General features: G+C 46.1%; 8 protein-coding genes across 8 annotated transcripts; 4 read left to right on the top strand and 4 right to left on the bottom strand.

The window, feature by feature from the left end:
* Positions 1–63: 63 nt before the first annotated feature.
* On the bottom strand, positions 64–2023 carry GLAREA_06291 (uncharacterized protein; the record flags this gene model as incomplete). The annotated part of the gene is made up of 7 exons (XM_008081705.1): positions 64–240; positions 296–406; positions 454–1253; positions 1305–1657; positions 1710–1753; positions 1810–1866; positions 1913–2023. The coding sequence occupies 7 exons, from the start codon at positions 2021–2023 to the stop codon at positions 64–66; spliced, it is 1653 nt and encodes a 550-aa protein (XP_008079896.1).
* Positions 2024–2857: 834 nt separating this feature from the next.
* GLAREA_06292 (Protein kinase-like (PK-like)) lies at positions 2858–5279 on the bottom strand (the record flags this gene model as incomplete). The annotated part of the gene is made up of 4 exons (XM_008081706.1): positions 2858–2927; positions 3283–3632; positions 3706–4458; positions 4521–5279. 4 exons carry the CDS (start codon positions 5277–5279, stop codon positions 2858–2860), a joined length of 1932 nt encoding a protein of 643 aa, XP_008079897.1.
* Positions 5280–7664: 2385 nt separating this feature from the next.
* On the top strand, positions 7665–9049 carry GLAREA_06293 (Pectin lyase-like protein; the record flags this gene model as incomplete). Its single annotated transcript, XM_008081707.1, has 2 exons — positions 7665–7881; positions 7932–9049. The coding sequence occupies 2 exons, from the start codon at positions 7665–7667 to the stop codon at positions 9047–9049; spliced, it is 1335 nt and encodes a 444-aa protein (XP_008079898.1).
* Positions 9050–10091: 1042 nt separating this feature from the next.
* GLAREA_06294 (uncharacterized protein) lies at positions 10092–12109 on the top strand (the record flags this gene model as incomplete). Its single annotated transcript, XM_008081708.1, has 5 exons — positions 10092–10149; positions 10208–10220; positions 10267–11110; positions 11159–11269; positions 11315–12109. 5 exons carry the CDS (start codon positions 10092–10094, stop codon positions 12107–12109), a joined length of 1821 nt encoding a protein of 606 aa, XP_008079899.1.
* Positions 12110–12440: 331 nt separating this feature from the next.
* On the top strand, positions 12441–14537 carry GLAREA_06295 (uncharacterized protein; the record flags this gene model as incomplete). The annotated part of the gene is made up of 1 exon (XM_008081709.1): positions 12441–14537. The coding sequence occupies one exon, from the start codon at positions 12441–12443 to the stop codon at positions 14535–14537; it is 2097 nt and encodes a 698-aa protein (XP_008079900.1).
* A 477-nt stretch (positions 14538–15014) lies between these two features.
* On the bottom strand, positions 15015–15831 carry GLAREA_06296 (Acyl-CoA N-acyltransferases (Nat); the record flags this gene model as incomplete). The annotated part of the gene is made up of 2 exons (XM_008081710.1): positions 15015–15587; positions 15631–15831. The coding sequence occupies 2 exons, from the start codon at positions 15829–15831 to the stop codon at positions 15015–15017; spliced, it is 774 nt and encodes a 257-aa protein (XP_008079901.1).
* A 696-nt stretch (positions 15832–16527) lies between these two features.
* GLAREA_06297 (Actin-like ATPase) lies at positions 16528–19635 on the top strand (the record flags this gene model as incomplete). Its single annotated transcript, XM_008081711.1, has 1 exon — positions 16528–19635. One exon carries the CDS (start codon positions 16528–16530, stop codon positions 19633–19635), a length of 3108 nt encoding a protein of 1035 aa, XP_008079902.1.
* Positions 19636–19760: 125 nt separating this feature from the next.
* GLAREA_06298 (Protein kinase-like (PK-like)) lies at positions 19761–24503 on the bottom strand (the record flags this gene model as incomplete). Its single annotated transcript, XM_008081712.1, has 3 exons — positions 19761–21089; positions 21133–23230; positions 23284–24503. 3 exons carry the CDS (start codon positions 24501–24503, stop codon positions 19761–19763), a joined length of 4647 nt encoding a protein of 1548 aa, XP_008079903.1.
* Between the last annotated feature and the right edge of the window lie 840 nt (positions 24504–25343).

The following is a 25343-nucleotide window of genomic DNA, read 5'->3' on the forward strand; positions in this document are numbered from 1 at the left end:
TAAAGAGGTATATTATATTTCCAATGATCCGAAGTTCATAAAAACACCACAATTTGAATGAGTTCATGAAGCAGAATCTAGCTGTCGATGTTTCGACTGGCGATAGGTGACAAAGTACCACCAAACACCAACCGTTAATACCGTACATGCGACTGCCACAACAATGTAAATCCAGAAATAGCTTGAAACAATTTGCCCATCCGTCGCCGACCAGTTGAAAAAGGTCATTGAAAAAACCGTCTGGAATTTAAGTTAGCACGGTACTCCTGCTAAAATAAAAGATATCTATAATTACTGCGAAAAAGGTTCCAGGAAGGAAGATCATCGTAACGAGAGCAATAGATCTCATGTGACTCGAGTCTTTACTTGTAGAATATGCTATTTCAACGTTTGTTTCGCCTTGTGCCTGTTGAAGTTAGCCCATTGAATATACCTCAAGGGCTGAATCTGTACCCATTGTGTTGCCATTGCCATTCCATCAACCCGCATTGTACAGTCTCTAATCTTATCATCATATTCATCAATTATAGATTGAACACGGTCATGTATCTTGTACCCAACGCGTGCAAATTGCTCCAGTGGTGTTGAGAAATCCATGTTTGGTTCGGAAATTCTCGACTCCGTTTCGTGCTGACCATGCTTCTCATCCTTTAGCAAATCTGAGAGCTCTGACTCCACGTAGGGGCAATTTTCGCTGTCTTTACTAATCCTGTCTTCCCACTTTTCAGATCCTTTATTAGATGAAGTGCTATCGAAACTCTTACGCTGCTGGTCTTTTCGTGTCAAATTCCGGAGGGAACAGACGTTACCAGTTTCTATATTAGTTAATTCTTCAGCATGTTTTGCAATCTTTGCTAACTGTGTATTCCAGCTTATAAGTCCATTTCGTAGGTAAGTCGTGTCCAACCAAGCTGACCTCTTTTCCTCATTGCGTTTTTCTGTTTCGGACTCTTCTACATTTTGCATCTTCGACGAGCCGTTCAATTCGAAGATTTTGGTCTCCAGATGGTCTATTGTGGCTTCCACTATATGTATATGTCGTGATCTCTCGAGCTCCACTAGTATTCCAGGTATAAGAAGGGGGTGGGAAGCTTCAGTGGCACTCAAACCAGATCCTAGTCGTCTCAATACTTCTCCTTCTACAGATAATGTACAGCCGAACAGAACAGCAAAGGTCAATCCACAATGAGGAAAGTAAGTTGATGTAAAAGCAAGATCCAAGTCCCAGGCATTAGATGTACGACAATTATAAACTGCCATGGTCAGCAACTGATCAATGAAATTTCTTCGACGATAAATCATACCAATTGCTGGATAGTTCCTACCAGTCGAGTCGTTCATTTGTATCTCAGCAGAAGAGAACAGTGGAACATCAGCCCGACTGACTGCTCGAGCTATTGAAGCATGAATATGAAAGCGCTTGGCTACCAGTTGGAATGTTTCTTTGGAGAAAGGCAGTGTTCGCACCCCTCGCTTTCCTTTCATAGCGTGAAGTCCAAGTTCTGGAACAAGAACTGCCTCTCCTAACTGTGAAAATGTACTGGCTCTTTGGATCTTGGTGTTACCTTGAGGCTTCTCACCTATTTCGGCGAGCCAGTTGTCTGAATTGACCCGCTTGACAATCGGTGAGGACTTTTCCCCGGCGCGCTTCGCCAAACTTTAAGTAATTGTTAAACTTGCTTCAAAAATAACACACAAGAGCCTCATACATAAGAACCAGGCCTGATTCCTGTCCGTCGATCCTCGGACATTCCTATACAGTCAAGACTTGGTCAGATAAACCCAACAAACTCTTTGAGGAAATCTCACTGTTGAAGCCCAATCTTCCCATTCGTGTTGTTCACGTAACGACCATACTTCTGGTTTCTAGGGAAGAATCAGCTTGATCGAGGCAAAGCGATTTTCGGCGCACCTTATCTGTATCTGTCATCATCCGGACTACTACTGTTGATTTTTCTTCATATTTGAAAACATTATCAAGGTCCTTAGCACTTAGTCCGACGTTATCACGAGCCCAGTCCATTTTGTTGTGCGCAATTCTTGTTGCGATTCGAACTATATGATACTTACATCGTCAAAATGCAATTTTCAACTCTCGCCAGGTTCTAGGAAGCTGAATCAAGCTCGGGTACTGCATGTACACAGCCCCCGGACATGCAGGGCGTTCAATTGGTCATTCGATACAGGCTTCCCGATTAATTCGCGCCACCACCCTCATCTGGCCGCCTGATCGAAATCGAGCCTTGCGTCGATTCAAGTGATCTTTCCTAAGGGACTGCCTTGTCCTCAATGCACTTAGGGCACAAGCTGAATCAATTGCCGCAAACCTCTTATTCAATCTGTCAGCCCGGAAAATGTCTTTCCAATTAGAAGGGTGACACAGTTCGTTGCCACTTTGTGATACCAACACACCTCACGCCTGCAGCCTGCTTACAGCGTGGACGTGGCACTGCTTGGTTCTGTTGTTGAAAAGTTTCTGCTGCGAGTAATGAAACACAGGCAGCCTTGTCATCAAGGATTATATAGCACAGGTAGCCCAGTAAAGCCAGCAGTCAAAAACTCTGACAGGACTCACTAAACACTATTACCTCCCCACTACTCGTCCCGATAACCCAAATCACAATGCATACATCTTTTGTCAGAGCGACCTATACGGAACAAAAGGAGGTCGAACAGTTTCTCGCCAATCTTTTCGGTTACGGCAAATGCGAAGTTATCGTGAGGCAACCCCACCTGCTTTTTCAAATTTGTGGCACCTATTGATGAATCATTGACAGTGGACTCGTGGTCGATTTCAATGCAAAACCCCAAGGATGATGACACCGGTTAGTACAGTCAGTTTCTAGAGGCTTACCACTCACCATGTATATGCAGAATGAGCTCTCGATGCTACAGGAGACGCTTCGGGAGGGACATTACCAGCAATCCTGATAAGGAAATTAGAAACTTTATATATGAAAACTTGAGCATTAGACTTGGGTGAAGACGCAAGTGTCAATCGTAAAGAACTCGAAAGCCGATTTGCCATGTTCCGGTGTCAAAGATTGCGCGAAATAAGATATCACAACTTGTTGTGGATAGTTGAACGTAACCGTTCCAGCGCTGGTAACTATCGTATAGAGAAACAACTATAAAGAACAACTACACGTTCAACAAAATGACCTTCCATGCTGCAATTTTCCATCCGTTTTACCTTTCTGCCGATTCCCTTTGACAAATAATGTCTGCATCAAGAGAAGAAATCAAGCTCGCCGCTTGACACCAACTGACATGAACACTTACTCCATTCTCCTTAAACTTTCAACTGTCATTGAGTTTCGAGTTCTGCCGTCGTGGACGCTGAGGTGTGACCTGTTGTTATCGAGCATATTTTGCGCGTTCTCATTCAGTAAAACGGCTACCGGAACATTAGGCTGAGGAGTGACTGGTGTCGGGATGCCCTGCACACAATAATCATGACTTTCATTGGCCCTGCAGAGCTTATTTATCTCGTGGAACGCCTTCTTCAACGCCGTTGAAGTGTGTCTCTTCTTCTCCTCAGATAAGACGACGAGCATATGGTTCTCTATAATGTTTAGGACATCGTGAACAAATTTCGGGCACTTCTTGTGTGCGTGTAATTGGGCAATCCACTAAAAGATCCGTTAGCTATGATGATCATAGACCAAGTGCCGCCTAGGGGCAACTGTTACACGATGAACTTACCTCAGTTACTGATTGTTTGACTTGAGCTACAACAGGCACTTCCCCTCGAGTTGTCTTGATTTCGAAAAAGATGTCGTTCTTTGAGCCATTAATATAAACGGACATCCGCTTTGCCTGGAATTCGTCTAGCATTTGTTGACCACCCAGCAACCAGGTAACTAGTTCCAAAAGAAGACAACCCATGGTCCAGACATCAAATTGCCGTGAGACCATGCCACCCTCTATTTCACACTCAGGTGGCCGATAACCGGGCGCACCAGGCAGTGCGTGGCCGGGAACATTTGATCTGCTTTTGGCGCTGTTGAAGGCTGATAAACCCATATCAGATATCACAAAAATGCCATTTGGATCTCGCGTGGTGTGAAACCACAGAATGTTATCTGGCTTTATATCTCCATGTCTGCCATATTTCTTTACTCCTGCAGGCAGATTCAGGTGATCTGGCTCGTGGATAGTATGCATTGCCTCGATGAGGCCAAGGCATTGCTTAGAAAACCACTGAACTGTGGCTAAATCTAGGCTCGGCTGTGGAATTTTGTCTCTCCAGTATTGATCAAGAGCATACTCAGCATAAGGAAAAAGGAAGTGGAATCGTTTCTTCAAAGTGAATGTCGCTAGAACGGTTACTAAGTGATCATGCACTAAGCCACTAAATCGCTTTAATTGCTCGACCTCGTTCAGATATTGCTTCTCGTTGTTGACTGGACCATCGCGAAGAACTTTTAATGCAAACCGATCATCATTCAGGCATATCTAGCAACAGTTTAGAGAGCTGTTTCCACGTGTTTGTGAGGAGGCAAAAATAAGAAACTCACAGATTTTAGAACCTTTTGGAAGCCATGACTGGAAGGATCGATGCGAATCTTGGCTACCTCGGCGTATCCACCTTCATCCTTTGCAGGTTCAGAGTTGCTATCGATAGAGCACCCTTCCTCCCAAGGTATCCAAGGTAAAATTGTTTTGTCAGGAAAATTGTAGTCCTCCGGTCGTCCCTCACTGTCAAGCTTAAAGTATGGAACTAAGACTGTCCACTGATGAGTAGAAAACCATTCTTTTTCAGATGTTTTCCACCCAGTAAATTTCAAGTCATCCGTGCCTCCAGAACAGTGTAGGGGCAGACTTTCATCACAAACATTTTCCCGAATGAAGTCCCCGATTTCGTTTTCTCTGTCGAGCAGTAGCAGCAAGGCAAAGATTCTGAGATATGATCCCTCCTTTGATCGTGAACTGACATCTTCTTTAGGTCTGATTTGGTCGATATATCCGCAGATTCCAGTGTGTTTTCGAAGTTGGTTCAGGATCCGCTGTCTTGATAGGATGCAATTCAGAAGGGCAAATGACCAGAAACCGAATTCATTCTGATTCGTCTTGGCTATGCTGTATTGCCTCAGTAGATTTCCAGGCTCGCGTGGGTCATTATGGTCAATGACGGGAAGTCTTTCTCTCGCGGCTGAAAGATCCACATTTTTCAGAGAACTTATAAGGTCTGTCATACCAGCCTGCCTGGGCGTATAACTCGCTTCGACTGGCTTCCCATCGACCAAAATCTGTGGGTTTGTGATCAGGTCATCCATTTGAGCTAGACTGAAGACTCGCAAAGGAGGCAAGGTAATAATTAGCTATTGCGTTGGTGTTGAAAGGGTGCACAACTGTATTTAAAATGTCTTGCGCCAATGTGGCATATAGTCAACGGATGAAGCGAGTAGGACGATGCCGCTATTTAAATGTATACCAAACGCAAACTTCTCCTTCCGTACTACACCGCACATAATTTCAAACTCTTGCTGCCCAACAAGAGTTCCTTCGCAGAGCCTCATCATCGGGGCTGGGGCAATGCAACTCTGTGATGATAGAGTGCAGGCCGGCAGCCTCAACAAGCATTTAACAAGCTCATGACGTGCTGCAGCTTCCCTGCTGCTATCTTATGCTTAGATTGGTCGCAAGGCGGTAAAAATATGCGGGAGTTTCCGATGCTTGAGAGACTTTGAATGTCGCCTTGATCAAGCGCAACGATACCAGGCAAAATGTACGCCACCTGATACTGAGCGTGGGGTAGCCGGGTCGGTGAGCGGAAATGGAAGTAGACGTAACAAAAGCAACAAGTGTCAAAAGATTCTAGGCAGCTGCTTTGTCAAGCCCAAGCCGTTTCCGAAAGCAAGAAGATAAGTCCAATCATTGTATTTCCGAAATTCCGGACGTTAACCTCATTTCTCTTGTCCATAAGGCTGCATCCGTCCAGGAGCTTTATAGCTGTCTCAGTTCAGGATCTGCTTTGACGCTTCTAAGAATCAGAATGCAGGTAATGCTGAATAGTTGAATTGTCGAACCAGAGAACTTGGCAATTGATGAGCCAAAGCTCGTAATTTTGTCCTTGTTTTAGCTTTCGCTGATTGGGTTCCAGCTTATCAACGTTATCGTAAGCCCAGGAAGAAAAGCTCACAAGCTTCTAACGCAGCTGGCTCCTTTTCGGTAGCCATACACTCCGTACAGACACTGAATACTGATGAATAGCAATATGGGGGGTGGTTGAAGTTGGGCATGAAAGACGACATATTCATGAAGAAAGCACTGAAAGCGAAAGGGGTGTAGCAATTTGACTTATTGCAACTTGGTATAGGTCAATGACCTAACGCAAAAGCTGAGTGAGTGAGTATTGACGAGCTGATATTGAGTATCTATCGGTATGCAACAGTCACGGAGGACTGATAACATCCAAGAAGTAAACCTCCTCGATGACCGAGCTAACCGGGAAAGTGCTAGCGGCGGTGACTAAGCGAAGCTAAATCCATTGAGGATTGTGAAGGGGTGTCGCGATCGTCATCCTCTCCATTCCAGCACCAGCGAGAACACCAGAGATAAAAGAGACATTCCTCCGTCATGGTAGGAATAGCTGAGTGAATCGAACGATCGTTTCACTGCCTGACTAAGGCGCACACGCAGCTTCCCAATGATGCCTCGAATCCTCTATTTACAGTACCGCATATCGAACAACATCTAGTATCACGGAATTCCTTCTTTTTTCTAGGCCCTTCTTAGCTATGGCTCATTTGGATCAAGTTGGCAAGTTGGAAGGATGCCATCAATTGAACAACTGCAATACAACGGGATAGGCGCTAGGGAACTTGTCAGATCTTCCAAACCGCGATTCTCTGCTGGAGCTCTGCCATGTTCTGCTTTCGATATTCGGAATCGCCTGGGACTTGTTGGAATACTCTCCAGAAGATATGGGGAGAGATATGCATTTCAGAAGAAGGTTGGCTGGAATGGGTTCGAAGGTCATTGTGCATTGGCAGTATTTCCAGAGCGCTATGTTGGCTATTGACCCTCTTTCTAGAAACTGGCATTTGTAGAGCTGATTGCATTGCGAGTGCAATGTTTGACGATACTCAGTTTCTTTCCGACTACCTATCTGGCATATCTGGACCATTTATCGCACGCTGTTGGGCGAGTCCATAAACAAGCTGATCAACACAACGCCGAACGGGATCTCGATTGCCCAGGCCGTTCTGTCATTAAACAAGCTTTCGTTTGTATCATTCCGGATGCTTGTCTTCTGAAGTTTCACTCTGCGTTGTTTATTTGATTTCGGCTTGTTTCAACTGCTGGTTCCACCCCAATCGGAAAATATTTGTCCACAGGCATCCTTGCTCTTATAATTTCTACTTCAGACCTCTAGCCAAGGGATGAGATTTAAGTCTGATGATGCTCCACTACTTTCACTCAAGTGTAGTCCACTTGCTTATTTCCGAATCTTAAAGTCATCGGAATAATCGACCACAACGCGTCCCAATATATCTGGTGCATGTATTGTGGAGAACGAAAATGAGCTTATTATCCCAGATTCCCCTCATCATACAACATATTCAGTATTTTCACATTGCGCCAGGCTTCGTGTAACTCTACACATTCCGTTCGTTTCTGTACTTATCCTTGAGATAAATTTCGTTCTTTATTCAATCATGAGATTTACTACATTTTCTATTTTAGCAGGCCTGCTTCTACCAGGCCTCGCAATTGCGCAATTATCTGGAACCGTCGGTCCATCAACCAGCACCGCACACAAAACTGCGACCAAAATATGTAACGTCCTCAACTATGGAGCAATTGCCTCAAAAACATCGGATCTTGGTCCTCCTCTCGCATCCGCCTGGGCTGCGTGCAAATCGGGTGGACAAGGTTAGTACATATAGCTGAAGTATGGAATACCTCTTAATGTTACCTTGCAGTATACATTCCTCCTGGAGATTATGGGATGTCGACCTGGGTATTACTCAAGAGCGGGACGGCAGTTTCAATAAACCTTGATGGAATAATCTACCGCACGGGGACAGCTGCTGGAACCATGATCTTTATCGAACACACTACCGATTTTGAAATGTACAGCAGCACATCCAAGGGCGCTGTCCAGGGCTACGGCTATGTTTTCCATAAAGCAGGGGCTTACGGGCCCCGTATCCTACGATTATACGACGTTACCAATTTCTCCGTCCATGACCTCGCTTTGGTGGACTCTCCAGCTTTTCACTTTTCTATCGACACGTGCTCGAATGGGGAAGTATATAATATGATCATCCGAGGTGGCAACGAAGGAGGCCTCGATGGAATCGACGTGTGGTCGACAAATATCCATATTCATGATGTCGAAGTGACGAACAAGGACGAGTGTGTGACCGTCAAGAGCCCTTCCAAAAACATTCTCATCGAGAACGTTTTTTGCAATTGGAGTGGTGGCTGTGCAATCGGCTCCCTCGCGGCAGGAACCGATATCTCGGATATCGAATACAACCACGTATACACCCAAAACTCCAACCAAATGCTGATGATCAAGTCCAACGGCGGAAGTGGAACTCTCAAGAACGTAATCTTCCAAAACTTTATGGGACACTCCAACGCCCACGCCATCGATTTGGACTCCGCTTGGTCGTCTATGAGCACTGTAGCAGGCAATGGTGTTGGTTATTCCAATATCACATTCGATTCTTGGCACGGAACAGTCACAAATGGCGCTAATAAACCTCCTGTGCAAGTTTTCTGCCCTGCTGCCGTTCCATGCACGGGCATTACGATCTCCAACAACTTTATGTGGACTGAAGCTGGTAGCAAGGTATTACAGAAGTGCTCGAATGCTTATGGTAGTGGTGCATGTCTGTCATCCGGAGCAAGTCACACCAGCTATGCGACAGTTACGAAAACAATCACAAGTGTGGCTAGTTATGCAATTACAACTATGCCAGGAGAGATTACTGCTGGACTGGGGATCAGTACTAGCATCGCGATTCCGGCTGTGCCTACAACATTCTTCCCAGGTGCCAAGCCAGCAAAGGCTTTACTTGGTGCAAGTTAGGTGACGAGATATCCATTGATAAAATAAACGAGTTTGATCTCAGTTGCAGGTCACGCCTCTTGGGACGTTCGCCCATATTCAAAACACTAGAAAAGCCATGACCATTACACAATGCTTCCACAATGCTTCGCCCGTTGAAATGGTATCACATTACCGACATTTATTCCTGCATGCGCCTTACGAGTGTTTTAGCAGCCGCAGCTCGGTTACGATTTACCCCATATCAGGGCCGGCTATAGGCTAGTTTCCAAGGAAGAACCGTCAGCCAGTGCTACTTTCCTAAGCGGCTTTAGCATATCGGGAGCAATACGATTCTAGAACCCAATCAAGACCATTTACCGGAAAGCTTCTCGATTCGGCGGTTTTGAAAATGTGTAACCCACCAATCGCATTCGATGCCAGACGCCAGTCAATGTAAAGATCTCGGCCAAACTTGTACATTTCTGATTTACTTTAAATTCCCAGATGTGTTTGGGATTTAAGTCATCTAGTTTCCCGATTCCGCTGAATTCTCCCTCGTCTCGTGGTCTCCTTGATCAGTCGGACGCAAGTTTACCCCTGAATGCAGTGCGTCTGTACCTCGGCGCCAGAAACCAGACCCTGTAAATAAAAGCAAGCACAGAACAAGATTTCGGCAGACAAGACAACGTCAATCTGTACGAACGGTACTGGAAAATAAGCGGGAAACTGATTTCTAACCAGTTCCAAAACTATCATGATCATGCCTCGTAACATTTGCCTCTATTTAGACGCTACCAGAAAATGATGTTCTTGCATTTACCAAACTTTAAAAGCCGTACTCTCGTACCCCGCATTCTGCACGACACCATGTCATTTTCCCCAGCCGATATTTGATGGGTGAACAGACCGCCAACCATACCTTGTCTTTAGTTTTCCCGTCACACTATTGCAGCCAGGTAGTATTAACCATCGCAACCCTATAGAACTATTATTTCGACTTGTATATGGAGCATTTACAACAAGAAAAAGAAGCTTAGCGGTATTGAATCGTTGGAGGTTCGGCATCCTCACATGTAGCAATATGCTCATTTATACTCGACGCGCTGCTCCGAAGGAGCCCAAGAAGAGGTCAAGAGCTGGTAAGAAGTGGAATTCTGAACGTCTCTTGTTGGAAAGCTAACATTGGCGGTGGTGAAGGATGCTTGTCTTGGTAAGTCTTTCTTCGAGCGTAAAATTCGCAAGCTAATTTCTCGTAGCAAAGAAAAGGTACGGAGTCATAACTTCGAGCGGTCTACACCTGGTCTAACCCATCTACAGAAAAAGAAATGTAACGAGAACCGCCCACAATGCGATCGGTGTATAGAACGCGGTCTGCCATGCGAGTACGAACCTGTTAAACCTCGAAAACGAAGGCGATCCTCTTTTGCGGGTTCTGCGCTGTCGCAGGGTGGGAAATCACCACGTTTATACAATGAAGAATGGGCGGGCGGGTTTGATGACACATATGGCACGCAGGAAGATGGTTACAGTCCTACTACACCGCGCTGGGGAAGTGCGGGCGAGATTCGATATCCGCATTCAGAACTTGAAACGCCTGGTTTAAAATGGCAAGAAACGTGGGAGAATGAACACGTGGAGGAAATAGTACGGGAGGAAGCTATCATACCCAGAGCAGGAACTCTCGCGCGTTCAAGAAGCCAATACCCAGATCTAGCTATGATAGCGCCATCGCCTGTCGCCTCACCGTTATTAGAGTTCAGCGCGCCTTTATATATGGAATTTTCGGACAAGAAGAATAGACGGGGCTTGGTGGATCACTTTTGCAACGTTCTGTCGCATTTGATAGTGTTCAAGGAGGACACTGGAAATCCGTTTCGGCAGTTGGTGCTTCCGCTGTCGCATGCTTGTTCGCCTGTTATGAATGCGATATTCGCGTTGTCGAGTGCTCATCTGGAGTATGGAGGGATTGAAAACGAGGAAAAGTCGTTGACGTTTCATAATAGAGCTTTGCAGGGTGTTGCGCAGTTGATTGATCAGAACGACACAACAAGACGAGAAGAAGTTCTTGGAGCGATTATGTTGCTTGTGTATTATGAAGTTGTAAGTACATACATCCAGGCTATGCGTACGGTACTGATATTAGAATAGCTGGTTCAACGAGGCAACTCGAATATCGTCAATGGTCATTTGAAAGGTGCCATGACAATTATGAAATCTGGGCCTCGAATTGACACGCCAGCGGGATTATTCTTAGAAAGAGTGAGTACTTATAAGCCCTCAAGTAGTCCGATCTAATGTATCCAGGCATTCCGTTTCTACGACGTTATTGCGGCTCTCTCACTAGGCACATCCCCCAACGCCACCACACAACCAACAGCGACACCATTCCCAGATGACCAGCCATTTTTCAACTCTCCATTGAACTCTGTCGATACACTTTTAGGCCTATCCACCGACCTCTGGCCAGTAATTCATCGTCTTTCACATCTACTATCATTTAAAAAATTACTCGAAGACGCTGTTGCTGCTGGGGAAACCACTAAAGCCAACGTTTTAAGAACAGAACTTGAAAGCACGTCTCAAGCTATTGAGCATGCATTGACAGAGTGGAGGCCTACTGTTACCTCCAACCCTTCTTCTCCAGAAGACGATGACGATACTGCTTCCCATGCCGATATCTCTGACGCCAGACTACAAAGTATCCTCAACAATGCTGAAGCATATCGCAATTCTGCTTTTGTATATTTGTACAGGACAATACGCGACTACCCTCGCAACCATTCACTGGTACAGAGTCATGCGCATCTTTCACTCCTGGCCTGCTCAAATGTTGTCACAAATGCAGAGCAATGTTTCGATGGACCTATGTCGGCCTTACTTTGGCCGCTATTCGTAGCTGCTTGTGTAGCATTAACCGATGAAGATAGAGAATTGGCTCTCCAAGCCTTTTCTGGAACAGAACGAAGACAAAAGATGAGAAATATCATGCGAGCTTGGGAAATTGTTCAAGAGGTTTGGAGTAGAGCAGATCTTGGCGAAGAAGATATTGACTGGATGGACATTTGTACGCAAAAAGGCTACAATATTGTCTTTGGATAAATCGAAGCCGACCGGACAATCTCATTCCATCCTCGGGAGTTGGCATGTGGCTGCTTTCGATTCACGATCAGGTGACGAGCCACCAGGAAACTCGCCCAAATGACGTAGCCAAATCTTCGAAATCGAACCTCTTTAACCGGATTTGAACAAGTTCGATACTATTTTCGAAAAAGGCAATGCATATTTGTGTCGCGTTAACGCAATCCAGTACATCGTGAACGTAGCAAGAGCAAGAGCCAAGTCGATCATCGCTAACAACCGTTTTATACGGATTCGACTAACGACTAGTAATCCGCGTTCGGGGCAGGGTTTCAGGGTTGAGGGTCACCAAATGGCGTCGTCACCACCCCAATCGCATGGTCTTTCACGTCCTATTGCATTTGCACTTCTGACGGGAATTTTGTGTACTTTCTCGTCTTGGTCACGACGATGGACGGTCTCTGGAGCGCCGTTATTTCAAGTTCTGGTCTTGCTTGGAAGGGCTAGAGGAAATCAGGTCTTGCCGTTGCTACATTTCTGGCCGTTGTTTACTGCATTCAATCTCACTTATGCGGTATGCTCGACATCATGGCTGTTGTACTGGACATTTACAGCTGCTTGCTATCCAGCCATATTCCTCGTTTGCCTGGTGTCATTCGATGTCGTCAGCAATTTCGTAAGAAGAAGCTTACGAGCTTTGTTGAAAGAGCTGCAGTTTATCGATGATAGAATTGCGTTCTTCAACATTCCAGCGCTGGAAATCGATACCGAGGTGGACGGTCTGATGGTCTTGCGCGGGATCACATTTCAACTTTCGACACTTTCATTCGTGGTTCATGGTGTTGAGGTTGGAATCAAGCTCAGTGATGACATGGAGTTGGCTATTCAATGCGAAGAGGTCACCATCAAGCTATTTAGAGGTATTGTAGTTGGAGACTGTTTTGCCAATCTTAAAGGGGGCGAGTTTGAGATGACATTTGGAAAGGTCAAAGCGAAGAGTCATGATGCAGATGGAGATGCGGTTTTTATTGAAAACACTCCGCTATTAAGAGCTGCGACGATGGAGGCAGATAGGAGATCGCTTGCAGAGTCGGATACTTCGTCGATAAAGTCACCAGTTGAACCGAAATTCTTTTTCAATGAGGAAGAGGAAGGCAAAACTGTCAAGATGACTGAAGAAATGACCAATAATCATGCTCCAGAAGATTCTTCGCCAAAGGAGAGCTTGTCGTTGATCAAGAAGATGTCACCTGATAATGAAGAAGCTAGTGGGAAGTATAAGAGGACTGTCGAATTCATTCAACAAACGAACGCGATTTACGAAGCTAGGCAGCATATTCAAGGTCTCAATAAGGAGGCCATCAAAAGGGACCAGAATAGCTTTGGTCATGACGATTTGAATGGCTTACGGGCTGCTGTCTGCTCTTATGTTCATTCGACACCGTCAGTGCCACATCCGCCGCAGAAATCCATCAAAGTCACTACCCTTCAAAATCTCATGCCACCTTGGCTTAGACGATTTCTTCATCGACTTCCACTACTATACCGCCTCCTACTTAATCCGATAAGTTACTTTCATCCCGTCAAGATTGAGTCGATCACAGCTACAGCATCTGGAAAATGGATTAGATATATGCTTGTGGAGAATGTACTCAAAGACTACTCCGGATCCGATGATGAAATCAAAGGACTGAAGAAGAAATTCGCACAATGGCTTATCGACGCGAACTTCGCTGTTCAATTAGGTAATATTACCGGAATCGCTCAAGTACCAATCATCTCTAGCTACGACATCGTCACTATGCTTGGCTTCGAAGATGTAATGGCCTACCGCACCATTCCCGAAACCGTCGAACTAAAACAAGTCCTTCGCCTAGGAGGCGCAGATGCACGTTTTGTGATCCCCTCATTCCTCCTCCCTCACCACGATCACCTCCTCCCACCTCTCCCAACCGCAGAAATCAAGCAAGAACTACAAGCCAAAGTCGCCACCGCCGACGGCAAACCAAAAGAACTCCAAGCCACCCATGAACTCGAACAAGCCCTCAAAGACGAAGCCAACGTTCAAATCTCCGTCCACGCCCGTCTCCCCGCCTGTTTCGACCAACAACTCCTCGATTTCATCGCCGCGCTCGTAAAAGCCACGAAGATCGTCGAATTCGATAAAGTCGCTGCGGAAGAGACCGGCGACGAAGAAGATGACGAGGAAAGGAAACGCGGGATCAAGGAGCTTGGGAGGGCGTTTACGGGGAGCATGAAGAGGACTGTGAAGAAAGCTGTTGTGGGGGGCGTGGTTAATGATCGGTGGATTGCGAGGTTGGTCGGGAAGGTTACGAAGACGCTTGAGAGTGCGCAGGGCGAGGCGGGGTATACGGGGGGAATTCCAGTGAAGTTGGAGGTTTATAGGACGGGGGAGGTGGTGAGGGAGGGGGATAAGATATTACCATGATGAAGGCCGTGTTTGTCTGTTCGGGTTTATTTAGCGGGGAGTTGAGTTGGTGGAATTGAAAGCGACGGCTCTTCACGAGTATCTTACTCCAGGGCATAACAGCAGGCCTTGCGACAGCCACTCCATCGTTAGCAGTAAGTCTCAGCAGCTGGGTGACTGCTCAAGCGAGAGATTTTATTCATCGTTCGTGAACGTATATATGTACTAATAAGGTATTTATGTGTACGACCAGATCAGGGAGAAATCCGTTTATTCGACTGACTACTAAGCGAGATGTATTCGTTAACACCTCGTGAGTCTCCTAGATACCCACTAGACCCATGTAATCTTATGTCTGTTTATGATATCTGATTATGCAGAGTATCAAGCCCGCAGAACTGAATTTGGTCTAAACAGTTTCAATGTCCATTTGGAGTAAGTGCAGACCTGACGATAGTTCTGTACTCCAAGTATATAGCATTCCACTCGCTTCATCCATCACACCTCAACAGGCAACCTACAAAACATCCCCACATGCATAATCCCCTCCTCATCCCACCGCCCCATCCCCTCGTCAAGTTCAAACCCCCAGCGCTCCCACGTTTTTATCACCTGTTCCTGCGCATGCACACACACCAGCCCCTTCCAAACCGGCAACTCCTCCAGACTCGACGCCCCTAGCTTATCCATCCCCATCTCCGCAATCGACGGATTAAAATATGTCGGATTCTCCCGCGCCCACGTCATCGCTGCGTTCGTAAGCAATTTTGCTATTCCAGAGCCTCGGAATTCCTTAAGTACGGCCAGTCGCCCGAGTTTGATGTACGGTTCGCGACCGTCGTGGAGGGTTGTGGCGCGGTCGATGATGTAGGGTGGTGTGCTAGTTCCCGTGGATGGGGAGGATGGCGCCCAAGTTGAGCCTGGTTCTGGATGTGGAGTGTGTGGGAAGGGGACGAGGCGGATCGTGCCGATGGGTTGGGATATGGTGTGGGATTTTTGACGTTGGAGGATGTTGCCTTCTTCGTCTGTTTTTTCGGGTTCGGTGGTTGTGTTTATGGATGCATAGACGACCTGGGGACTTAGTATGTAGTTAATTGGGTTTGGAGTAACTTACCCAGTGGCATGATCTGTGATCGTCTGAATCGAATTCGTTTTCTAATGGTACTTTTTGCTCTTCAACAAACACCTTTTCTCGAACTTCCATAGCATCTAGGAATGTTTTTGGGATTCCTGATTGTTGACTATGATCAAGTTTCGAATCATAGGCGTCGAGATTGGTTGGCTCTTGTAACGATATGAAAGGTGTAGCTGCCATTTTGATAGATTTTAATTCCAACCCGGATATGTTCAGATTACTGTATAAAGCAGCTCCAGGTAAAGTGGAAAGCTTTTCTGTATAGTGAAAAGATGGTATAGAGATTGTCTGAGGAAATTGAATTGTGATGAAATAAAAGAGATACTGTTATTCTCGATTTCAGGGTCCTATGACTGCATGTCATTCCCTGTTATGTGGCGGTGGATCGGCCAAGGCCACGAATCATTACCTATGGGCAAAGAACTGACATTTCGATCTGCAGGATGATACCACATCAACTGTACGAAACAAAGAACAGAGCGAATAGGCTGAATGGTGAAGATATAAAGTTGGAAGAAATGGTAGAAGTGAGTGTTCACTTCGAGGACAGCCTTTACGAGATCAACGCTAGCATTCCCTCGGATTAACCATTATCCGAAACCTACTTGGGAAAGCCTCACCACGCACTCCTGCCTCATGTTCCAGGCCTCCACAAATTATCCCTGACCCGCAGTCGCAAAGTGTCCTTTTTGTTAGTGACGAGGAATTGACAAGGATATCTTTCCCCAACTGTCAATTGTTTCTCTTTTGCAAGCTGGCGCTTTACACTTGTGGACAGATTTATATGGGTATTTTCAGCGTCATATAAAGTGTCCTTTGACGTTTCCTTTGCGCTGCTTCATTCTTTCAGCAGTCTCCCCAACAACACATACAATCATGGCCCCTCCATCGCGGGACCCATTGAGCAGACTGCTCTCGTCGCCAATATTTTCACTCTTATGCATTGTTTATCTCTTTAGCTCGACGGCACTGGCTGCGTCTGCGGTTTTGGGAGTTGATTTAGGGACGGAATATATCAAAGCAGCTCTGGTCAAGCCTGGAATACCACTCGAAATCGTCCTGACAAAGGATTCACGGCGGAAAGAAGCTTCGGCGGTTGTTTTCAAGCCTGCGAAGAATCCAAAGGCTGGCGAGTTCCCGGAACGATTATATGGCTCCGATGCCTTGGCGTTGGCAGCAAGATTTCCTGGAGATGTATACCCAAATCTGAAGGCCTTGTTGGGCTTGGGGGCAGACAATTCGGTGGTGAAGGAGTACGCCTCGCGGCACCCGGCATTGAAGTTGGCGACAGACAAGACTAGAGGAACGGTAGCTTTCAAGAGCGGTGCTTTCACACCAGAAGAGGAAGCATGGACGATTGAGGAAATTCTGGCTATGGAACTACAAAGCATACAGAAGAACGCGGAAGCACTTGCAGGAAGAGGCAGTTCAGTCAAGGACTTGGTCATCACCGTACCACCATTCTATACGGCAGAAGAGAGAAGAGCTGTTGAATTGGCTGCCGATTTGGCTGGGTTGAGAGTTTTGGAATTGATCAGTGATGGATTGGCTGTTGGGTTGAACTACGCTACATCAAGACAGTTCAAGAGCGCCAAAGATGGTGGGACTCCTGAACACCACATGGTATTTGATATGGGAGCTGGATCAACCAAAGCAACTATTCTGAAATTCCAAGGACGAACCGTGAAAGACGTCGGGAAATTCAACAAGACCGTTCAAGAGGTTCAGGTTCTCGGTGTTGGTTGGGATAGAACACTTGGAGGTGATGCACTTAATGCAGTCATCATGGATGATATGATTTCTCAATTCGTTTCTTCACCAGCAGCTAAGAGCGTTGCACCAACCGTTGAAGCTGTCAAGGCTCATGGGAGAGCATCTGCGAAACTTCTCAAAGAAGCCGAGCGATTGAGACATGTTCTCAGCGCTAATGCTAACACTCAAGCCGGATTCGAAGGACTCTACGAAGATATTGATTTCAAATACAAAATCACCCGAGCTGAGTTTGAGAAATTGGCTGAACCTCATGTTGCTCGCATTTCCGTTGCGATACAAAAGGCGTTGGATATGGCTAATCTTGAAGCCAAGGACCTCGATTCCGTCATCCTCCACGGCGGCGCCATTCGCACACCCTTCGTCCAACAAGAGCTTGAGAAATTCTTAGGCTCGGCCGATAAAGTACGCACCAACGTCAATTCCGACGAGTCTGCTGTCTTTGGTGCTGTATTCCGTGGAGCCGGTTTGAGCCCTTCCTTCCGAGTCAAGGAGATTAGAGCTCTTGAAGCTGCTGTTTATCCAACCGGTATCAAATGGACCAACATCTACGACAAACCTCAACACGAGAGACTGTGGGAAGCCAAGTCCCTGGTTGGAGTTGAGAGAAAATACATATTCAAAAACCAAAAGGACTTTCCAATCAAGTTCTATCAACATGTTCCATCTTCTGAGAATGTTTCTCCTGGATCTGCTGAGAAAGAGTTGCTCACTTTGACAACTCAGAACTTGACTGAATCCCTAGCTCATCTCAAAGAGAAGTTTAGCTGCTCTGATGGCGACATCAACCTCAAGCTCAGCACTCGTCTTGCAGTTAACAATGGTCAAGTCGAGATTGTCAAGTTGGTTCTTGATTGCGAGGTCGAAGAAAGTGAAGGCAAAGCTGGTGCTTTCGATAGTGTAAAGAACATGCTTGGATTTGGAAAGAAAGATCAAGCTCCATTGACTGACGAGGAAGAGGCTGAGACCGTTTCGAGCTCGGCTACCTCATCAAGCAGCTCCACCAGCTCATATGCGTCAGCTTCCGCATCAGGGAAAGACGCAAAGAAGGATGCTAAATCCAAAGACAAAGATGCCAAGAGCAAGGATAAAGATGCAAAGCCAAAGATCGTGAAGCGATTCGAGATTGTTCCTATCAAATTCACAATCGAGAAAAACGGTCTTCCTCAGATTCCAGAAACTGAATTGACAAGAATGAAGAGCAGATTATCTGCTTTTGCTGATTCCGATCTTTCCCGAAGACGTCGCGAAGAGGCATTGAATCAATTGGAGGGATATACTTACAAAGTTCGGGATTTCCTGGAGAAGGAAGATTTCATCGCCGCGTCAACCGAAGAGGAGAGATCTAGTCTTGAAGCCAAGTCGGCGGCCGCTAGCGAGTGGATCTACGGAGATGGTGCACACGCCAACCGTGATGAATTCAAGGCCAAGTTGAAGGAGATGAAGGATATCGTCGAGCCAATTCAACTTCGAAAGACTGAAGCTGTTGCTCGACCAGAACAACTCAAACTTCTCCAAGAGTCACTGAACCAGACTCAGTCTATGATCGCTGGTATTAAAGAGCAAATCGCTAACGACACCAAGAACCACGAGGCATTTACATCGTCAAAACTTGCTGCCTCAAAAGCCACCCCACTCCCATCATCATCGACCAAGGAGGCAGACGACTTTGACGGCCTTGAGGATGAAGCTACCGCCTCAGCAACAGTAGAGCCAGAAGCAGAAGAAACCATGGCACCATCAACATACGTCGAAGCAGACATCGTCAGACCTCAATCCCTCTACGACGAAATCACTGTCTGGCTTACCAAAAAACTCTCGGAGCAAGAAAAGTTATCCGAGACTGCTGACCCAGTCCTGCTCTCCAAAGACCTGGAATCACGTTCCAAACAACTCCAGGAAGTCCAGGTCGAACTCATCATGAAAAGCATGCAACAACCATTCAAATCTTCTCGACCACCAAAGAGCAAAAAGCCATCACCAAAACCCAAAAAGACCAAGTCTGCAAAGACGAAGACTACCTCGACCGAGGCGGCTGAGAAGACTGCGGCTGGAGATGAGCAGCCAATGTTCCAGGTTGGCGAAGATGGGAAACCCATCTTCAAGGTTGGTGAGGACGGTAAAATGCCGAGCGAGGAGGAGATTTTGGAGTTTATTGAGAAGAGTAAGAAGGAGAATGCTGGGAAGGCAGAGGGGAAGCATGATGAATTGTGAATTAAATAGGTTTTGGTCTGTGTTTAGATTTTCGAAAGAAAGAAAGAATTGATATTTAGCGAATTCGCATGATGTTTGGGTTTGATGTGATCGTGATTTGAATTGAGTAGGTCTGAGGATGTCTGTTAGTTCAGACAAACGTGTATACCCACCAAGCCATCTCCTAATTCGGCGATTAGACTGATACACCCGCCGATTCCCATGGTTTCTAGACATCGCTCAACGACTGCTTTTGTCTCTTTGAATTCAGCGCATTCTTCTATCTGTATATTCGACCCTGGGTTAGAGAGAATGATCGGTGCGCGTAAGAGCGATTGTAATGTTGAATAGGTATGTGATATCAGTGCTTCGCGGGACAACTCCATTCCTCCACCCTCGAGGAAGTGGAGGAGGAGTGCGGTTTTTATGTTGTCAAGTACCGGCTGAAGGTGTTGCGGCGTTGTAGGGGACAGTGGCTGCTGTTGTGGGAATGGTTGGGCGTAAGGTGATTGTACTGGTAGCGGTGTTGGTGCGTAGGTTGGTACGTAGACCGGTGTGTATGATGCTGGTGAGTGGTTCTGGTTGTATCTTTGACTGAAGACGGAGTTCTGGCTGGTTTGAGAGAATCCGGGTGCGGTTGTCACTGGTACAGCGTTTCCTCGCTCGTCTACCACATTTAGAAATGTTGGCGGTACGGAATGAATTTGCGGTCGCGGATGGACGAAGGTAGACGTAGTGGGAAGGACGTATGAGACTGGTTGGATGTACTGGCTTGTTGCAGGTGGCGGAGATCGTGTTGAAGGCTGGATATACGATGGAATCGTGGACGTGAGATTATGAGATCCTGGCTGGCTATATGAGCTAGTTGACGGCGGACGAGGTGGTCCAGGCTGGTTATATGGGCTCGCTCCCGGTGGAAGAGATTGTGGCCTCACTACTCTGATTGGCAACTGCATTGCATGTTGCTGTCCGACAGGTTCTCCAGGCAATTCTGCAATCGCCGGCATCTGGATTGCCGGCTTTGGCAGCACCCCGTAATGTTGAGGTGGAATAAAAGGCAGAGACTGTCGACGCTGCGACGAATTCTCGAAAGTCGGCAGCGAAGACGTCGAAGAAGCAGGTGTCTGCAAATAAAGTCTCGATGAATTTGATCCAGATGATACCGTTGAGACAGAAGACGGACGAGTTGGAACACTCGGTCTCATCCCTTGCGGTTCATAAACCAATCCAGCATTAGAGGAACAACCACAGTCCCTCCAAGGTAAACAATTATGTTGCGAGTATCTAGGCTTTGGAATCTCGACAACCGCATTCCCATCAAGACGCTTCCCAAGATTTGCAAGCCGCTTCTGTATCCATGTTTTATTTCCGTGATGAGCGCGGAAATCGTTTGCAGAAGACGGGTTTAGAGGTGTACTCCCGGGGTTGACAGAGCTACGAGAATCGATGGCAGAGGAGAACATTTCGAAGATTGTCTGACAATTAGCTTTTGACTAGAATGAGATTTAGAAAGCTTACCTCATAACTAAACGCTTCTCTACCACTTCCATACCACCAGTCACTTGTACTCTGTACACTACCTGCAATGCCACGATCCACAGCTCCATTCGCGATGAGAAAATCTACCGTCATCTCTGCCCTAATCCGTAAAGTCTGAGCTTGTCTACCGACCCTACCTGGTCCATTCGGATTAGCAAGTGCTTCCCTTTCCTTCTTGTAGCATTTCCCTCTCCATTCCAAGGCTCCATTCAATGGTGTCGGTCCAGCGGACATATTAACATCTTGACCAGCTTCAACCAGAGCTCGACAAATTTCGTAATTCCCAAAAGCACACGCCATTCTCAGCGCTGTTTGTCCCATTTTGTCAATTCGATTGAGACAACTTTTATCTGCTACCTGACTTAGGATATATTTCGCAGTCTCTTCGAGACGATTTCCGTTGGTATAAGATGGCCAATGGTTCATAGCTAAGGCGTAAAGAAGATTTCCACCGGCACCTGGCCAGCCCCAAAAATTTACATGCCCGAATCCGAGTCGAGGAACATCTTCTAATAAATATTTAAGACGGGAGATGGGTATGTCGGGCCAAGACTGTAACAGATTCATCGTCACAGATGTCCCTCCCAGCCATCCAAAAAGTGCATTCTTATTTGCTCCCAACTCGAGAAGTGCTGTGGCAACAGCAAATCTCCCAGAGCAGACTGATATGGCGAATGGCGTCCAGATAGTATCTTTTGTACTTCCAACACCATCGACTGGACATCCGATTTCAATCAGTCGTCGTGCAAAATATGGATCAGGTTGTCGTGTGAAGCAGCATACTTGTAGTGGTCTCCATTTTTGTCTCCCATGCTCTGTGCTGGGATTTATCAGCCCTCTTGCAATGAATGTTTCGAATAATTCTTTTTGCCCCGCCGCGACAGTGATCAATAACAAATCAGGACTTTTGTCGCCCAAGAGATCTTTTCGTTTGGATAGGTTCAGTTTATCGAAGAGATATCTCAATAGATACGGGCTGTCCTTGTAAAATGCTGACTTAAACAACGCCTCTACATCATCTTTAGTAGGTTGATATATTTTCAACAGTGTGTCAAATGTCCGATCCAGCGCCGGTCGAAGATTGTTATCACCGTGTCGTAGCCGACGAGCTAATCTCATATCACTGGTGTCTCCTGCGCAGAGCAACGCAGTCTGCCAATCTGGCTTGCTTGCATTTGAAATTCGAATTTTGGAAGTACGGAGAATCTCCATAATATCAAAAAAGTGCATGCAAGCCGCGAGAGTTATCAGACGGTTCATAACCTCAACTTTAATCTCTTTCATGGCTTTGAGAAGTTGACGCGTGAGAGCACAATTGCGGTGCCATACTGCCCAACATAATGGAGTTCCGACAACCTTGCCAATATTGTAATCATCTTCAGTATCGCCTTCCCAAAGACCAAGTGGAACACCTCTTCTGATTAACAATGTGATGAGATTCTGAATTTTAGTTTCATCGCTGAAAGAGATCAGCCAGTGATATGGTGAAACGCCTGAGTCCTGTTGAGCCAATGAGTCCTGGCCATTCAAGATCTTTTCGCAGGCTAAATAATCGCCATATCGACAAGCTTGGTGAAGATCGGACTCGACCGCATCTGACTCTGTAGAAACATGTTCAAAGTTCAACGGCCGACCCATAAGACGTTGGAACCTATCCACATCTAGCATACGAAGGCTCTCTTTAGCAAAATAAGATCCAGTGGATGCAGCTTCTTCGAGCCAATTGAGTGGTATCGACCCAGTCGGTTTTCCAGTAATGATGTGATATTGAGCAATTATTGCTTTGGCTTTGAGGCAGCCCAGCTTGCATAATCGCACAAGCATATCACAGCAAACTTGTTCATCTTTTTGGAGAACCATAAAATGTGTATCTGACGACAATCGAAAAAGTAGCCAACCACCTTCCACTGCTAGGCTCGTTGCAGATTCAAAGACACTGCTCAGTCCAGAGGCTAGGGATAATAGCATGGCGGGTTTCAATGAATAGCTCAATAAACTATCTGGGTGGGCTGCTTGAAGATTTTCAAGCACAGTAAAAGGCTGCTCCATCAACCAATAAGACTTACTATCTAAGGTTCTGTAAGTGTCAACGTTAGCACTGCGGTACGAATTTTTTCCAGACAAACTTACTGCACAGCTGGAAATCCTTGACCTTGCGCTAAAAGAAATATAGTCTGATCCAAACTTCGACTCATTGAATCTCGTCCAAGTGTGAATCCAACCAATAAATGAAAGTAGTGCGGTGTATCTCGTTGCGTCCACATCGAATTCAGGACTAGTCTCTGAAAATCATGATGCGACTTTGCACTGTCCACTATTTCCCTCAGAGAACTTTGGTCGTTCAAGCCAATATCTACAAGAGGTATCAACCTATATGGATTCGGGTGGTGTCTGAAAACTCTCCACGCCATAAGTCCGAATGAAAAGACATCGGTTTGAAAAAGTCCTTCAACAGTCAGAGGTTGATCTGACTCTGGCGCGCCCCAGAGAAACGTTTCCCCAGGCAATCGATGGTCTATCTTCGAGACATCCGGATTGACGACAGATAATCCAAAGTCCGAAAGACGCGCAGTATATTTTCGTTGCTGATGACGACAAATCAGAACATTTTCCGACTTGACATCTCCATGAACAATGTTGCATTGATGTAGAGCTCGAATCCCTCGAGCAACGTCTAACAGCAGAACACGACATAACTCAACGTCCATGTGAATATCTTCCTGAAGTGTATCAAATGTGCCATACTCGGCATATTCCATCAATAAAACCGGCCACGCTAATGTAGAATCATCGTAATCTTCTTGAAAGTCAAGCCCGAAAATGCTGATAATATGTTCGCATTTTCGCAACTGAGGATGAAGAAGCACTCTGAGCTCCTGCAGAGTCGTGTCATAGTATTCTTTCTGAAACGCTTGAGGGTTGTCAAGATTTCCTCCAGATGTAAAATTTGGTGTCTTGAGACAATAGACCTCGGGATTTATGGCCCTTCCATCAGCGGTCTTATAGCCACGGTCGTCCGGATCAAAAGGACTGGCCCATACAGCAAAGTTATGTCCCATTCCCAGCACGGGAAATTTTGCGCTGAATTCAACATCATGTAAAGCGATGACATTATTGATAAATGGCGCATTACTATCAGTGCGAGATGTTTCGTGAAAGTAATGATTTAGAATTCTCAATATCGACGGTAGCTCGCCATCTGCCTCTGTCTCATCTTCACTGATCGTGATCAGGGGTTGATGAGAATGTCGCTGAATCCGAGAACGTACCGTCCGTCGCGATGCGGCCAGAACTGAATACTCAGGTTCGTAATTACCCAGTATTCGAGGGTATGAGATGCCATCCGTCATACCGGATTTTCGTCATTTGACAATCTAGATGTCAAGAATTAGGTCGCAAGGAAACGTTCAGCCTCATGAGAGAAATGCTATTTTAAGACATCAATATTTGGCAAGCCACGCAACCCAATTCAGCGAAGCCACATGCCGGCAATTCCCATGTGCTGAAATTCGAGCCACCCAAACAATTCAATCGTGGAAACGATGTTTCATCCATACTTTTCAAAGATTCAAATTGTAGATGGTAAATGTATCCAGCGAGCGATCTTTACGCGTATCCGCAACATCAAGCACGACAATCCCTTAGAACTGTCACGACCTCCCACAACAACCCTTGTCTAACATTGTCCTTGTAATCAAGATTCTCATACTCATCGGGACGGTAATGATCAAGTCGTTCAAAACTCCCTTCAAGACATTTTCGCACTACCGTCATATATCTCTCACCCATAGAGACACCAAGTCCAGGAACAACTTTCTCCAGCAAGACTTTCCTGAAATTAAACCCAGGCGGTGGATGGCTTGGATAGTATCGAGAAAGTGTTCTCCAAGTTGCAATCTCGATCAGCAAAGTGCCTAGGCTATAAATGTCGTGAATCGCACGATATTTGGCGGATTGTCTGCCTTCAATATTGCAAACTTCTGGGTGTCGATACATTGCCATTGCTCTTTGAGCTACTGCACTTCTTGATGAGTCCACATTCGGATCATCTGGACGCGAGAGCGCAAAGCCTGTAAAGTAAGGATTATCCAGTGACACCGGGTCTCGTGAAGTCTGCACATCTGGTTGCCTGGAACTAGGCGATAGGAGAATGTTGTAAGAATTTATACTCTTATGAAGCCATCCCGTAG

The sequence above is a fragment of the Glarea lozoyensis genome (assembly GCF_000409485.1).
Source record: "Glarea lozoyensis ATCC 20868 chromosome Unknown GLAREA15, whole genome shotgun sequence".
Classification (NCBI taxonomy): Eukaryota; Fungi; Ascomycota; class Leotiomycetes; order Helotiales; family Helotiaceae; genus Glarea; species Glarea lozoyensis.